At 44.6% G+C, this 15,803-nt stretch overlaps 1 protein-coding gene and 1 long non-coding RNA gene across 4 annotated transcripts; one reads left to right on the forward strand and one right to left on the reverse strand.

Moving 5' to 3' along the window:
- Positions 1–1,326: 1,326 nt before the first annotated feature.
- On the forward strand, positions 1,327–6,715 carry LOC136466376 (protein JOKA2-like). 2 transcript variants are annotated; one of them, XM_066464748.1, is made up of 8 exons: positions 1,327–1,607; positions 3,416–4,626; positions 4,715–4,829; positions 4,923–5,153; positions 5,284–5,433; positions 5,549–5,792; positions 5,925–6,214; positions 6,292–6,715. In XM_066464748.1, the coding sequence occupies exons 1-8, from the start codon at positions 1,527–1,529 to the stop codon at positions 6,394–6,396; spliced, it is 2,427 nt and encodes an 808-aa protein (XP_066320845.1). In that variant the 5' UTR covers positions 1,327–1,526; the 3' UTR covers positions 6,397–6,715. The 2 variants fall into 2 exon arrangements, with proteins under 2 accessions (XP_066320845.1, XP_066320844.1); XM_066464747.1 differs by having other exon boundaries at positions 5,549–6,214.
- A 3,860-nt stretch (positions 6,716–10,575) lies between these two features.
- LOC136462319 (uncharacterized) lies at positions 10,576–13,585 on the reverse strand. Of its 2 annotated transcripts, XR_010760696.1 has the most exons (5): positions 13,282–13,585; positions 12,387–12,653; positions 12,033–12,275; positions 11,593–11,735; positions 10,582–10,965 (listed from the first exon to the last, which is right to left on the reverse strand). It is a non-coding gene; the product is annotated as an uncharacterized lncRNA (long non-coding RNA). The 2 variants fall into 2 exon arrangements; XR_010760695.1 differs by having other exon boundaries at positions 10,576–10,965; positions 11,593–12,275.
- Between the last annotated feature and the right edge of the window lie 2,218 nt (positions 13,586–15,803).

Raw genomic sequence — 15,803 nt, forward strand, 5'->3', positions numbered from 1 at the left:
CCTCGGAGGACTGCCGATGATATTCTGTCACAGTTCCTCTTCCCTCCTCACCGGCACGGCGACAATACCAAATAGATACTAACTTCGTCTCAAATTATTTATTGCTTTTAGTTTTAGTGCCACAAATTTAACTCCATTAGTAGAAAATATGTGTAATATTTGTTAAAAACTAAATTCAAATATCTTTTCAATGATACCAATTATCTACCCTAAGTATTAATATTTTGCATATATGATGGTGTTTAAATCCAGAAAATAAAGTTTAGAGGTGGCATATCGAAGTGTCATATGGAAGTTTTCGGATCATAATAATAAAACAAATTAATTCACGAGACGAATTTATTAAACATAATTAATCCATTATTAGCGCATATTTATTGTAGCACCACATTGTCAAATCATGGACTAATTAGGTTTAAAAAATTCGTCTCGTACAGTAGTCACAATCTGTACAATTAGTTATTTTGTAGTATATATTTAATAATCCATGCATGTGTCCAAACATCCGATGTGATAGGGAGTAAATTTTAGAGGAGAAACTAAATAAGACCTAGCTCTTGTTTAGTTCCTCCAAACTCCTGAAAAGTACACTATGCAAAAAGAAAATTTCCCGTCATATCAAACTTACGGTACATGCATGGAGTACTAAATGTAGACGAAATCAAAAACTAATTGCACAGTTTGCTTTAACTTTGCGAGACGAATCTTTTGAGCCTAATTAGTCAATATTTGGACAATAATTCACAAATACAAACGAAATGCTACAGTATGGAATCTTCACTATGCAAAGTTTGCCTGCGTAAACTTTGCCCAACTAAACAACGCCCTATATTTTGTTAAAATTATTTCTCGAAAAACGAAAACTAATGTATATTTTGGGTAGTACGCAGCCGTTGACAAAAATAAATCAAGGGGCCCCACTCATCGGTGGGGGTCGTAGGCAACGCACGCGGTTGGTCCAGCGGGCGAGGAGATCCCGACTTTTTTTTTTTTTTTTGCCTCTCATCAGGAGATCCCGACTTGCGCCCAAAGAAGATGCAGGATCCAGGATTTTAACCGGAGTTTTCTATTCCACGAGCTTATCCACATATATCGTCACTCACATTGTGCCCCACATACGGGTCCCGCCAAGACACGCGAGCTGAACAGCACCCCAGCGGATTCGAAATTCACGGGCAGGCCCCTGGACCCGGGGAAAGCGAGCGGTTGTTCAGCCACTGACGTGCGGGGCCCCGCGCGTCAAGTCCCCAGCCGCACCGCCTAGAGGTATCTCTTCGCGTGGAAGCAAACGAGGCGTGATAAAGAGGGGCTCCGGTGTCCCGGCGTTGCCCGCATCGACACTCGCCACGCACCACCACCACTGCTGCGGCTCACGGCTACGCAGCCCGCCCTCCCGACCCCCGTCCCCTCCTCCTCTCCCTGCTACTAGCACCTAGAGTTTCGCCCGAATCGATCGCCGACTGACTCCGCTAGGGTTCGGCCCGATCGCCGCTTGTCCTCCCGGCTCCCGCGGGGGCCCCGCCGCGATGTCTGACCGGGGCTCGTCGTCTGGGCCGACGTTTTTCCCCTTTGGCCCGCAGGCCGAGGCGTGGGACGTCACCTTCAAGGTGAGGTATCCGACCGAAAAACTTGTGTTTCCGTACTTTGTTCCTTTGTGATGATATGTGGACGGTACTCGGTAGTGGCGCGAGGCGCGGGAAACCGCCTTGTAGCTTGTAGGGTGATCGATTTGGGGAGGCCGGGGGTTGGGGTTTCTGTGTTGAATCGTCAATCGGCCGTAGGAGTAGTGCGGATTCGGGGTTTCATCGACGGAAAGAGGGGTTTTCCGTTCTCTTGGTGTGGTTATAGGATGGTTCTAGGGTTTTACGACTTGGTTTTGCGATTGGTTTGTTTGTGTAGGTTCTTTTCGTTGGTGAACACGTATTTTGGTCTTTATGGTTTATCCGTGAAGATGATGGTGGTGTGAGACCATGATGTAGATTGGGTCTTTTTCTGTCGCATTATTATAGTAAAAATTGTGAGGATGCACCTATATCTAACTTTTAGCGCTTAGGGTATTGTCCTTACGAAATTTACTCCTACTTGGTACGATGTGATCTTTGAATCACACTATCAGACTGTTGTAGATGAGATCCTCTCTTTGGGCTTTTAAAATAGCAAGGAAAAGAAATCTTTTGGGCAAGTTAAAGTCGTGTATTATTCAGAACGAGATCTGTTTACCTTCTGATAAGATTGATGTTTTGGTCCAGAATATGGTTGTGTAGATCTTCCAATTTATAGTTTGTTTGCAGTATATGCTTGTGTAGTTTCTATCTGTGCGTTTTGTGGACTGAAGCACAGAAATGATATATTTTCAAAAGGTTTTAGGCAGAAGGGGAACCTAAGGTTTGTTATTACCATGTTACAGTTTGTAGCACTTGCTTCTTTTCTTCTGTTTGAGTATATGAGATTCCGGTCATGTAGTTGTTTCAAAATAATAAGGTTGCATAGCATTGCACACCTCTTCCCAGCCCTATGCATGCTAGTTGAACACTATTGGTCAATATATTTGCTGGTGTCTCGTGTGATTGTGTTGACTATTGTGTGTCATATGTCATATTAAGTTTCAATGATCTTCAGTTAGACAAATTTATTTCGTTTGTATGATTCCACCATTTAAGGGCTTGTTTGGAACTTTGGATGCACCTGTATTTACCTCAATCCACATGTGTTGAGTGGATTGGGGTGGAACTTAGTTTCCAACACACATAGATTGAGTGCATCCAAACAAGGCCTAAGCTCGCTAAACAGTCCTTCCTTTGCATACCCCTCTATGGTCAAGCCTACAGGCCTACAATTTTACTCCCTCCGTCCTAAATTATAAGACGTTTTGGCTTTTCTAGATACATTGTTTTTACTATGTATATATCTAGACATAATATATATCTAAGTACATAACAAAAGCTATGTATCTAGAAAAGCCAAGACATCTTATAATTTGGAATGGAGGGTGTATATGTTTATTTATCTAGATTGTTCTTACCTATTGTTCTTTTTATGTGTTTCAAAACATGGTTGGTTAGAGCTTTTTGTTCTTACATGTAGTCTATACCCTAACTAATTTCTGTTCCCACTAAGGCCTTAGGCCTAACACAACTTGCTTGGGACTAAAAAGGCTTTGTTGGTATTAGAGAGCTTAGGTCTCCGGAGGTCAAATTAACAAGCTTTTGTGTCCACAACTTATATATGATTTATGTTCTGACTTAGGCTAATTCTCATAGCACTGTTTTGATGTTATCTTCTGTTATTATTATTATAATAATTTATTATTACTACTACTAATACTGTTTGCAAAATGATATCATCTTTTTGTTAAGTCCATATGATTCTCTCTTTTGATTGCAACTTATCAAATCTTTTCTTTTTGATATTTCAGGTCAAATATGGTGATACGCTTAAAAGGTTTTATGGTTGTGTCAATGGGAATCATTTTGACATGAATTTATCTTCTCTGCGGGCAAAGATAGCTACTGCCTTTAAGTTTGGTCCTGATGCTGATTTTGTTCTGACTTACACCGATGAGGATGGTGATATTGTCATGCTAGATGATGACGATGACTTGCGTGATGCAGCTCTGCGTCAGAAATTAAACCCTCTGAGGATTACTGTTCAACTGAAAAAAAATCAACCAACTGAAAAAAAAGATGCCTCTGCACCTGTGAAACCCACTGCTCAGGATCCACTATCCCAGATAATGTCAGCTATTGAAGGTTTGAAGCCTGTTCAGGAAGATGGTGTGGCTCATATAAAATCAGCTATTGGTGAAGCAATCAAGTCTATCCCAGAGCCAATACCTGATGCCCTTGCTAAACTCTCTCATGAAATACTTGATGCAGCACCACCACCATTAGCTGAGCTGATGAAACCTTTTGCACAATTGATGGCACCAAACAGTAATGGCAATGGGCCATCTCATGTGCATGCTGAGGGGTCATCTAGCTCTTCCAGTGGTGTGACACAGACACAGGCGCCGGCCCCGGCCCCGACTGAAGCTAAAAATGAGCCCAAAGTTAAGCCAAGTTTGGGTCTTAGGGCTGTGTTAAAAGAGGCTGCTGCACCTGTTCCTAATGCTGGAGCTCCTCAAGTTCAACAGCCATCCATGTACCCATCTGTTGAGGAGTTGCTGTTCCCCTGTAATTCAGTTGACAAATCTGTTTGCAAAGGGAAGATTGATGCTCAAAATAAGGGCAAAACTGTTATGTCCTCAGTCACCCAACCTGCCCCTTACTCTCTTCCTACTCATGCCCCACCTCCGCCACCTCCATGCATTTCAGAATGGTCCCGACCACGAAGAAGCCAACAACACCCATGGCAATATGAAGACAATGCAAAAGCCACTAGTGATTCTAGATGGCGCATTCCAATGTACAAAATGCCCTATGCACCACCACCTCCAGCAGTGCCACCCCCGGGCTATGGGCCTTCTCCACATTTTCCTTATCCAGGCCGCTTCTTGTCTTCTGGACATCCATACGGAGATCTTGCGGGTAACATGGAAAACTCAGCAGCACGTAGTCTGCATAGATGGATTCAGTGTGATGGCTGTGGAGTGCAACCAATTGTTGGTCCGCGTTATAAATCTAATGTGTAAGGCCCTGAATAAGTTTCTACTTTAATATTTTGTTGGTTGTATTTGATGATGTTAGCTCTGACATTTTCCTTATTTGCCCTACAGGAAGGAAGACTATGATTTATGTGATTCCTGTTTCCAACGCATGGGAAATGAAATGGAGTACGCCAAAATAGACAAACCTATTTTACCCCACAGGCTTCTCAGAGATCCTCATGCGGTGGGTACCTCATCTTGTTCTTCATGGAATAAACTCTTTTTGTATGAAAGTTCCTCATCAGAATAACTGATTTGAATTTTTTTTCCTTAAAAGAACCGAAAGGTGCACCACACACGAGTTCTAATGAAGTCAAAACGGGAGAAACTTGAAAGTCGCTTCATTTTGGATGTAACTGTCCTTGATGGAACACTGATGACACCTTCTACCCCGTTCACTAAGATTTGGCGCATGCATAACAATGGGTCTGTTGTGTGGCCACTCGGCACACAGCTTATCTGGGTTGGTGGAGATCAGTTTGCATTGCAGACATCTGTTCCATTAGAGGTAGCTCTACATATTCATTGCTTTTTACGTATTTATCTGTTTGCTGTTTCGATTGCAAATTAGGCTGCAAGTTGTACAAGAAAAAATTCTTAGTTGGAGTTTTGTTGTTGTTGTTGTTGTTGTTGTGCAGATTCCTGTGGATGGCTTTCCTGTGGACAAAGAGATTGATGTTGCTGTTGATTTTGTGGCACCTACAAGGCCAGGGAGGTACATATCTTACTGGAGGTTGGCTTCACCTTCTGGTCAGAAATTTGGTCAGCGAGTTTGGGTTCATATCCAGGTTGGTACCCCACTGCTATCCAAAATATGGTTGCTTACTTTGTTAAAAAATTGGTTTACTCTTTGATAATTTTCCTTATGTCGGCTGATGTTCTGAACTGCAACTGTATCTGTAGGTGGAAGACCCTTCTTTTGTTAATGACAATAACAGGAATGCTGCTATTAACCTGAACCTGCCTCCTGAGAGCAATAGTGCAAACACAACCAATTTAATTGATGTGAACATTGAGCCTGTTGACTCAGCCCTTAGCGCACATGCCAAACGCACAAAAGAGTTCCATTTCTGTTCAACTGATGTTTCTGAGCCCAAGAAATCTCTGCCTACCACGTTGTCTGCACCAGCTCCTGCAAACCCAACCGGTGATGTTTCCATATCCAGTACATCTGCTGCTGCTTTTGTGCCCTCTGTTAATGTGCCTATGCCTGAAGTTGTTACTACTCATACACCATTACCTGCTATGCCTGTGCTGCCTACAAATATACCTATTTCAGCTCCAGTATCTACTCCTGCAATTGCCCCTGTGCCTGCATCTGGTGCTGTGCCTGTGCCTCCACCTGTTAGTGCGCCTCCTCCACCTGTTAATGCCGTGGTACCTGAGCTGTCTGACCTGGATGTTCACAATGAGGAGAAGTTGCTGAGGGAGCTGGAGGAAATGGGTTTTAGGCAGATCGATCTCAACAAGGAAATCCTTAGGCAGAACAATTACAACCTGGAGCAGTCTGTTGATGACCTATGTGGCGTGAATGAATGGGATCCACTCCTTGCAGAGCTGGAAGAGATGGTAAGACATATGCCTCTGCCTTATTCTGTGTAGTTCCAGCAACTTGCTACAAGCTTCTTGAGTCGTTTGTTCTTTAGGGATTTGAAGACACAGAGGTGAACAAGGAGCTGCTTGCGAAGAATGGGGGAAGCATCAAGCGAGCTGTGATGGACCTCATTGCCAGGGAGAAAAAGGACAAGTGAAGATCGTGTGCCAGTGTGCTGTGTGCACATAGCTATCTAGACCTAAGTATATATGGGTAAATAATGAGACGGCTGTGCCACTGTGGTGCATCCCTAGTGCGAGTTTGCTTATGGTGAACTGTTCGTGCTATGTTTCTTTATGTATCTGTCGTGCGTGTGGTGTCGATGAACCCAAGTATGTGCGCGTGTGCGCCCCAGCAGTTACCTTGCCATGCCCGAGGTGTACTGCTGCTGCTTGTATGGACTGGCTGTCGTGCCTACTCTGTCACTGAGATGTGAATCTATCTATATTTGTATTATGATGCGTGGACCAATGTTTGATGCTTCGCCCTTGTAAGGCTGTCTCGTGATCTATTAAGCAATTCAAATCTAAAATAGGTCTCTAACACAATTGTTTTGTTTGTGGACTTGTTTGGCTTATAGGTTTTTAAACTCAAATCTAAAATGGGTCTCTGATGCAATATCTATAGCCTCCAGTACGTTTTGTTGAAGATAAAAAATAAGTATTAAGTATTAATTTTTTTTTATCTGTAATCTTTCTATATGAATCCTGCGTCCAAACCGCGGCCAGCCAGCGTGCCACGTCGTCTGCTTTTCGCGGCCGTTCGATCGGGCGCGTGGACGGCCCAGATCGGGCGAGCGGCGGTCATTTTTCGAAAAAACTCTTCTATTTTTCGGAAATCAACCCGCGCTCCAGAGGCCCTCTCAGTACATTTTACAAAAAACACCTCAGATTATTTCAAAATCAACCCGCAGTCCAGATCGGATGGGCTCAAACCTTCTCGCCTGCCCCCGCCGCCGTTGCCGCCCTCACGCGCCCCTTCCTCTCTCCCGTGGCGGCGCAGCGGGAGGCCCAAAACGCTGCCGCCTCCGCGCGCTGCCTGCGGCCGGAGCCGCCGCGCCCGTACCCCGCCGTCCTGCACCTCCGAACCGCCGCCGCCGCTTGGCCTACCGCCCAAGAGGTCCGGCCACCGCCGCTCCCCACGCCGACTGCGGCCGAGGGCAGCAGATCGGACGGCGGCGACGATGACGCCCTCTACGACCTTGTCAACACCTACATGGACCTGTACGGGCTGCTAGGATGACCGCGGCAGCCGCACCAGCGGCACCCGCGCGGGCAGCGCCGTGGAGAGCCGGTCCACAGGCTAGGTGCCGCCTCCTGCTGTTCTCGCTCGGCGAGACTCGGGCCATGGTCAAGGAGTGGCTGACCAGACAGGCTCCTTAGCTAGCTTGCGATGCACAAGACGTGGCTGGCCAGACGCGCGGCCGTCCCGACATGCGGCCACGGCGGCCCATGGTCACCGCGAGCGGATAGTCCGCGGCCACGGCGGTGCAGCGCCACTACGAGCCACGGCCCGCCAGCCTACTGTGCACACTGCTTGCTGAAGATGTTCAGCATGTCAGCAGATGCAGCGTAGCTCCTTCTCCTGTAGGAGTATCTATTATGCGTACAAGGTGCTCGATCAAATGTCGTGCCCATGCTAAATTTTATTATGGTATGCCTCTCATATCTAGATCTCCTCACTCTCTGTCAATTTCCAAGACTGATGAAATATTTGGATTTTCTGGAACTTTGTTTTGCCCTGCACAATGTTGACTCCCAACTGCAAGATTTTATTATTTTTCTTTCAATGTAAACATGTGTAGTTTTGAAGCCTAGGGGACAAATACGTTGAGAAGACAAAGAAAAAGGCTATCTACAAATATTAGCGGTAGTATATAGAACTACAACTCATAGCCTTGTATGTATTTCACCATTCAATGGCTGAGATTTGCTTACACAGTCTGATTATAAGTGAAGTAATTTTCATATGAAAAATTATATAGCTGGTTTAAGAGAGATTGGTTTGTAAGGAAACGTTGTGCACATATGCTGATATTTGTAAAAAAAGATACGGAATGTTGCCCATGTATTTGTAGGTCCCTTGTCCTTGCATGAGTTTTTCTGAGTCTGAATACTATTCTAAGCACCCATTTATGATAATCTCATCATGGGGACATTTAATCTTAAGTTATTATATGTCATTCTTCTGGTGGAAAGAGATTAGGGAAGTAATATTAAACTCCATAGTGTCACTTCTGTTCACAAAGCCACGCACAGCTGATTTCACTGTGCCTTATTTGCACCAATTTCATGCTTTGATAGCTATTTTGGGAACATATCACTATATCAGAGACTTATGCCCAACCCAGCTTCATATCCTTGCAATGCAAGTGCCATATTTTACATCAAAGTAAATCTTCATCATATAATATTCTTCAGTTCTGTTCTATCGCTAGCAGGCCATATGTATTCACTATCATGTTGGGTTGTTTGTTTTCTTTCTTTCTTTTGAGGAGCATGTGTGTTCCCACTCCTTTCTTCACAAGATGGACACTGGCAAATTGTTGTTCGCTGACTGCCACCCAAGAGCTGATCATATGAATGATTTAAATTAATGTTGGTATACAGACCAGACCCGGCCCGTTGTAGTTTTTCTATGTATATCAAATTAGATTTTACTTAGTGCAAATGAATGATGATAAACATATGTTAATCTTTGTAGCTTTTGGGCAATCCAACTATGCCAATTTGGGAATCGCTGCCAAATTCCAGTATGCTGTAAACACAAATCTTCATACATTTACGCATTAAACAATAACTCGGACTCAATTCTAAACTAGATCAGTTCGGTTATTTGTGCCAAGGCCTTTGTGCAAATAGCATGCAACTCGCTAATTAAATTATGCAGGTCACATTTTTTTAGCAACAAATATGCATATCACGTGTACCTCTTTATTTAGAGAATTCATTCCTTTTTTATTCTCACTTTACAACTACTACTTCTGTTTAACACCTTTTGTTATATATCGTATCACTGAATAATCACAAATTATCCATGAAATAGACAGACCATACCAGAAGCCCATTGTCTGTAAATAAGCAGCTTATACAAATCTTAAAAAAGAAGCTTTCTGCGGTTTGTTTCTCATTATTGATAAACAATGCTTAAGACATTTTTCTCTTATTGATAGACAATTTAAGACACTTCTATACAATATTTACATTTTTAATTTGGGCCTCCTATATTGTTGCTTCAATTTTATACTGCAAACTTGAATCACTGGTGTTCTATATGTTCCAAATGAATTTACGCCATTATACTCCAATTAAAGCACCACTGAGGATATAAACATACATATCTAGCATTTTCATATTACCCAGTATCCTACACAAAATTAAGTTTTTTTTTTTTTTTTGAGAAACACAAAATTAAGTAAACAGTGGCCATCACAGAGATGGCGCGGCAACGCCGCGCCCCATTTTTTCTAGTGTTATCCAAAAACAAATGGGTCACCAAAGGACGAATGGGTCTATGGGTCATCCAAAGGACGAGTTGTATTTTGGATCGTGGAGACCGTCTAATAATGTATTATCGCTTGGCCTGCTTGTTCAGTCAGCTCCTGGTAATGGTAAATCGTGTCTCTGGAGCAGTTAGCAGTTACAATAGTGATGCAGCTGCACGTACGTAATCACGGATAACTGTATCCAGTACGTTCTGCTATGCAGCGATTTGGGTGATCTGCGCTGGCAGTGCTACAAGTCTTAACTGAGCAGCCACGAAAGAGCCATCTGGAATAACAAATCTATAAAGATCTCTAATCCTGGTGACTTAGCTACAGTACCCTCCGGTTTCCTCCGCTGCTCTTCCTTTCCACTGCCTGCGCCCTCCACCGACCGTCGCGCCGCCCGCAGGATGCCGCGCGTGCTCCGCCCCGCCTCCGGCCAGCTGTGCGTACACCCGACCAGAGCGCCCCCGCCTGCGCCCTCCCCCAGCCGCTGCGCACCAACGCCTCCGGGGCGCGCCACGGCCCCGCAACAGCGCCGGCCCGCCTCCGGCCATCTCCCTCACGGCGCCATCCTCGCACACTCCTGCAGCAGCGACGGCCGCGCCCGCGGCCTGCCAGCGCAGGGAGGCACCAAGCGTCCTCCGCCGTCGCCTAGGGAGAAGGGCGGGCCTGGTGCAAGCGGTAAAGTACCGCCTGTGATCAGAAGGTCCCAGGTTCGAGTCGTGATCTTCTTGCATTGCACAGGCGAGGATAAGGCTTGCCACTGACACCCTTCCCCAGACCCCGCACAGAGCGAGAGCTCTCTACACTGGGTACTAATTGAGTGCCCGCTGCCACGGGAGCTAAAGATTAGAACAATGCATACAATTAACAGACTCAAACAAAATTGTCAAAATGAAAGATTATTAGATTATGTGATTAAGTTACAAAAGCTCAAGCCGTTTCTATGTACCCGAGACAGTCTATACCTGCTCCAAACTCAACATCCTGAACAAGCACCTCCCCTCTGGCCTGGGTATAGGATATTGCTGTTGTTATCGAAAGGTCCTGAACAAACATCCTGAACAAGCACCTCCCCACTGTTACACCCTCATCACTTCCTCCTCTTCCTCAGACGTGAAATCGTTCTTGATGTTGAACTTTTCGCGGTTGTCCTTTGGAGTCTTCCTCTTCGTCATGTCCGTGACGCTCAGGCAGGTCAGGTTCAGCAGGCCCCTTGATGTCCAGGTAGTTTGCAGCCTGCGAAGACCAATTACATGTTAAGTATTTTTGTCTCATGAATGTGACAGTCATGCAAACTATTCAGTGACTTTATGATCTATGACGGTACACAATACAGTCGTACAATGTATTTATTTCTTGACACTACAAATGGCAAAATTACAAACCAATATCAATTCTGTAAAGCTAGTATTATCACTAAACGTTGACCATTACCAAGCATCCAAGCCTTTGACCCCACCAAGCATGGCAGAACCATAAAACTGCAATGGTTGTAGCGCTGGGAGAAGGATTCGGTAATTATTGATTACCGATTCCTTCTTGTAAAACTATTCTCCTTTGTCTTAATGAAGCACGTGTCTACACGTCCGCGAAAAAAAAAGAACCATAAAACTGCTCCAGCTTATCCTAAATCATCAGCCAAACCTTTCGGAATAATTTCAAATATCTATGGATCCAAGTACAACATTGATCATGAGTAGAAAGGTATAAACCACTCCTAATAATTACCAAGTGTACAATTTCAAATGCCTCAGTTTTTCTGGTTATGCTAGAGCAACTTAATTGACACAACCTTAGTATATATATAAGAGCAAACTTTACGTAAGGGTAATTTTTTGACTCATACTATCAAAGAAGACATACCAACCATGCACATCTTATCACCCTTAAGCAATTTGCCACATCCTACAACTTCATCTTCTGTTTGCCAGAGCAAGGCTGAGGTCCCATAGTTGTGGTCTCCAGTATGCTCCAGAGTTCACTACATCAGCTCCCTTTCTTGCAGTCTGGCCAAATGGAGGATGACACATAACCAAAAGACAAAATGAATTGAAATAAATTGTCTGGATGGACAAGCATCGCAGCTTCTTGATAAAGATCAATAATAGCATAAATAAAATATGAAGAAAATCTGGAGCTTCATGTTGTGATAACAGAGACAAGTAGTTTTAAAATTAAAAACCAAACTCCATCTTAAACCTTGTCCTTCCCTCCTCCCTCCCTCCACTTCAAGATTAAGATCAATACAAATGGAAGCGTTTAGCTAAAATAATTAATTTAAGATAAGTAGAGAGGTGATATACCTTTTCCAAACACCTTGGTTCACAATTAAATTGATCAGAAACTTCTTCTCAATTCAAAAGACAAACTGAAGAACAATGTTTCTTCTTTTGAAATGAGTATGGAAAAAGGAAATCATATCTTTCCAATTTTGATGTAATATGGGGGTTGATGGAGTTAGGTTGCGGATGCTGCAGCAATAGCTGCTGTTTCAGAGCTGGTTGCACAGGAGCAGAAGGTGCAACCTTAAGTTCCTCCAGAAGTCCCTACACAAGGTATACAAATAAAATATAATCTTTTAGAAAACTGGCAGACTCAGAATGCATATAGCAGACCTAGAGGCTGTGATGGTTGAGGCGCTTAACAGCGAGGACGACCTTGAGCCGGTGGAGCGGAAGAAGGCACGGTAAACGGAGCCGAAGCCGCCCTTGCGGACCTTGAGCATGCAGCTGAAGCCGTTGGTGGCTTTGACGAGCTCGTCAAGATCAAACATTCACAAGGGCTGTGCTCCCCGCTCCTCCGACAGCTCCTGGATGCTCCGTGTGGGCAATTTCTATCATTGCAGAATCCCTGTACTTCTTCATGCCCCTAATGATCTTGATAGCCACCATTTCTTCCTATTCCGTATCCCAACACTCCAACACCTGACCAAAGCTAGACACATTCAGTTATGAATATAAGCAGGACGACCAGATTAGTAACTACAAAAGGTATAATAAATAATGGCAAAGCAGTATGATTATACATATTATAATCCTCGCAACACCATGCAAACAATCAATAGGCCCCTTGTTGAATGAGATTTTACATTTACCAGACTCCTGAGAGAAGCAGCCATGACCAACATTAGTTTCAAGCACAAAACAGTGATAATATTCACACTGCCTGCAGTGGTGCCCTCACTACTATTCCTACGACTAAGCACATCAGTGGTGCATGATTTGACCTGTACAAGATAATAATTTCAATATTGTTTCGACATTGATTTGACCTGTACAAAATAATAATTTCAATATTGTTTCGACTTAGAATGTAGGATCACCAAGAACGAAGAATCCCAAGAATCGATTATATGTTTAAAGAAGTGGATATGAAAAGGTAAATATCCAAACCAGCTGATAACCACTGGATATTGCCATATTGGAGATGATCTAGTGACACTTTCTAAAAGCATTTTCACAAACAGGTGGTGAGCATGAGATATTGCCATTCATAGATTCAAACAAAGTGAACCAGATTAAGAGCGGACCGGAACTGTATGTAGTTGCTGACCTGCGCATGATCCAGGGCAGGAGGAGCCGGAGCGAGATGGGGAAGCAGAGCTGAGCCGGAGTCAGGGAGGGCACGGGCAGTTTGGCCTCCACGGGCTGCTGGCGCCGCGGCGGGGCGGCGGATCTGAGGCGAGCGCGATGCGGCGGGGTGGCCGTGTGGACGTGTGGTCACCGCTCCACGAGTACCAAAACCTGGCGGCGAAGGGCGAGGAGCGGAGGCCGGGTCCGTGTGCAAGGGCGGGGCGGAGTTATTGCAGCGGGGTGGGCGGAGCCAGGGCGGCTCGTCGTCGTCCTCATCCTATGAAATTTTTGCATTTTGGTTCCTTTTGAAAACATTTTTTATAAAAAAAAATGTTTATCGAAAATAGACCATTTTTTAGACGTCTTAGAACATGACGCCAAGGTATGAGGGTCAACGTCGACTGACACGACGCCGAGGTCTTGCCACGTCAGGGACGACCCCGGTCGACGGCGACACGGTGGCGCATGGGGTCCGACACGTCGGCGTTGTGTCAGCCAACGCCACAGGCCCAACCTCGGCGCGGTGAGACTACACGCCGAGCTATTGACACCATCCGGCGCGCGGCCTAGGCGGCCCAACAACGCTTCGTAGCCCAATAACTCGGCACGGGGTCACTTAACGCCGAGCCACCAGACTCGGCGCGGCCCGACTCAACACCAAGGTCTGGACTCTTGAAGCCGCGCCGCGGCCCTCTTCTTCTTCCTCCCTCCATTCTGAAAGCGCCGGCTCTCTGTTCGTCTCCCCCCACGGCCCCCACGAAACCCTAACCCCGAATGCGACCCTAGGTGCCCGGATCTCCTCTCCTGAAGCTTCCTCGAGGTAATAATCCCTCTCCTCCTCCAATCTATCCGCGTAGATGTGCCTGCATTGTCTCTAATCATGTGGAATCATGGGTGTATGGTGTTTTGGTATATGTGTACTTGCATTTGCAAAATGTATGGCTTAGGTTAATTGAGTGCATTGTTGTTTAACTGTTTTATGTGCTGAACATGTTAGGTTAGTTTAGTTTCTAGTTATTTTGGTCATTAGGGTTCTTTGTTTATTGTAGGTGTCATTAGGGTTAGTTATTTGTTGGTCATTAGGGTTAGTATGTATTTTAGTTATTTGTTGGTCATTAGATTTCAATTTTTTATGACTAGAAATGATTATGTTGTTGGGGTTAAAAATGATGAAATGATATATTTTAGTTTCTACTTATTGGATTGAAACTCGCATGATATATTAATATGTGACACTACTTGTTGTGTGATGGCTGTAGATGGATAAATTAGTGAGGTTGCATCATGGAGGCCGTATTGTTAGGACAAGAGATGATAGTTTGGAATTTCTGAACATGTGTGAGGAGTTGTTGATTTTTTCTGAAACACCATCTTTGACCCAGTTAGTGGAGCGAGTGAAGGTTAAGTTAGTCTGGAATGAAGGAGACGTGCATGTTCAGTTTGAAGGTGTCATACATGTTGGGTCGTCGAAGGGTCCTCGGATCAAGCGGTTGCTCAAAATTACAAGCGAGTCTGAATGGAATGATTACAAAGCAGTTGTATTAGCCTTAGAAGTGCGATCTTTGGATTTAGTAGTAAGTAAGGAGTTCGGCTTAGGAAATGATAACTTCGAAGCATGCCCATCTTCCCCCGCTCACATAGGTTATGGTCCTTTGTCTAAAGAAGAAATACTTGTCACACAACTAGGCTATGATGGTGGTGAAGTGTTTGGATCGCTCAAGCGTGATGGAGGTTGGTTTGAGGGCGGTGGAGATGAGGAGGAGAATGCGGTTGCCGATGGTGAGGGCAATTATGATAGTGATGAAGAGGATGATGATTATGTAATTGGTAATGCAGAAGAAGGTTTGGACGACGCTAGCGGAGACTTTTCTATTGAGGATGAGCTTAGCGACGAAGATGATCTTAGTGGTGAAGAAGACTTTGGTGATGCTAGGGCTACGAACCGTTTTGACATGGAGATAGCTGGAGATGATGAATCCTTCGTAGAGGAGATAGCCGAAGACTCTGATGACGATCACCCTGTTGGTCGTCTCAATTTTAGGAAAATAGAGATATTATCTAGGGTCTTGCCTTAGAGAGATCCATTAGTTGGTGATTTCGAGGACCTTAGCCATGGTCACAGGGCAGTAGCTGATGGTGGACCAAGTGATACAACAGTGCCTGATGTTAGCGGTTGCCTCATCATACGGAAGGGCATATTGTTTGATACCATGGATAAATTGAAAACATGGTTGCAAGAGTACTCCATTATACACAACCAACCTTTTAGGGTCATCAATTCATTCAAGGAGAAGAGGTACACTGTTGCTTGTGAAGAACAACAGTGTGGTTGGAGAGTATGTGCTAGGAAGACGAAGGCAGGCAAATGGAAGATTACCTCAATGAAGCAACCACATGTTTGTGCCACTGCTGAGGCAGAAGAGAACCATCTACAGCTCAATTCTAGGTTCACTGCAAGGCAGTTATGCCCCGTGGTGAAGCATATGCCAACCATTACGGTAT

This window comes from Miscanthus floridulus, chromosome 7 (genome assembly GCF_019320115.1).
Source record: "Miscanthus floridulus cultivar M001 chromosome 7, ASM1932011v1, whole genome shotgun sequence".
Lineage (NCBI taxonomy): Eukaryota > Viridiplantae > Streptophyta > Magnoliopsida > Poales > Poaceae > Miscanthus > Miscanthus floridulus.

What these genes read in the sequence shown, in the direction of transcription:
- LOC136466376 (XM_066464747.1), top strand. Translation starts at nt 1,527, where the DNA reads ATGTCTGACCGGGGCTCGTCGTCTGGGCCGACGTTTTTCCCCTTTGGC. An exon ending in CCGCGTTATAAATCTAATGT is followed by an intron (nt 4,627 to 4,714) that starts GTAAGGCCCTGA and finishes TTTGCCCTACAG; the next exon opens with GAAGGAAGACTATGATTTAT. An exon ending in TTCTCAGAGATCCTCATGCG is followed by an intron (nt 4,830 to 4,922) that starts GTGGGTACCTCA and finishes TTTCCTTAAAAG; the next exon opens with AACCGAAAGGTGCACCACAC.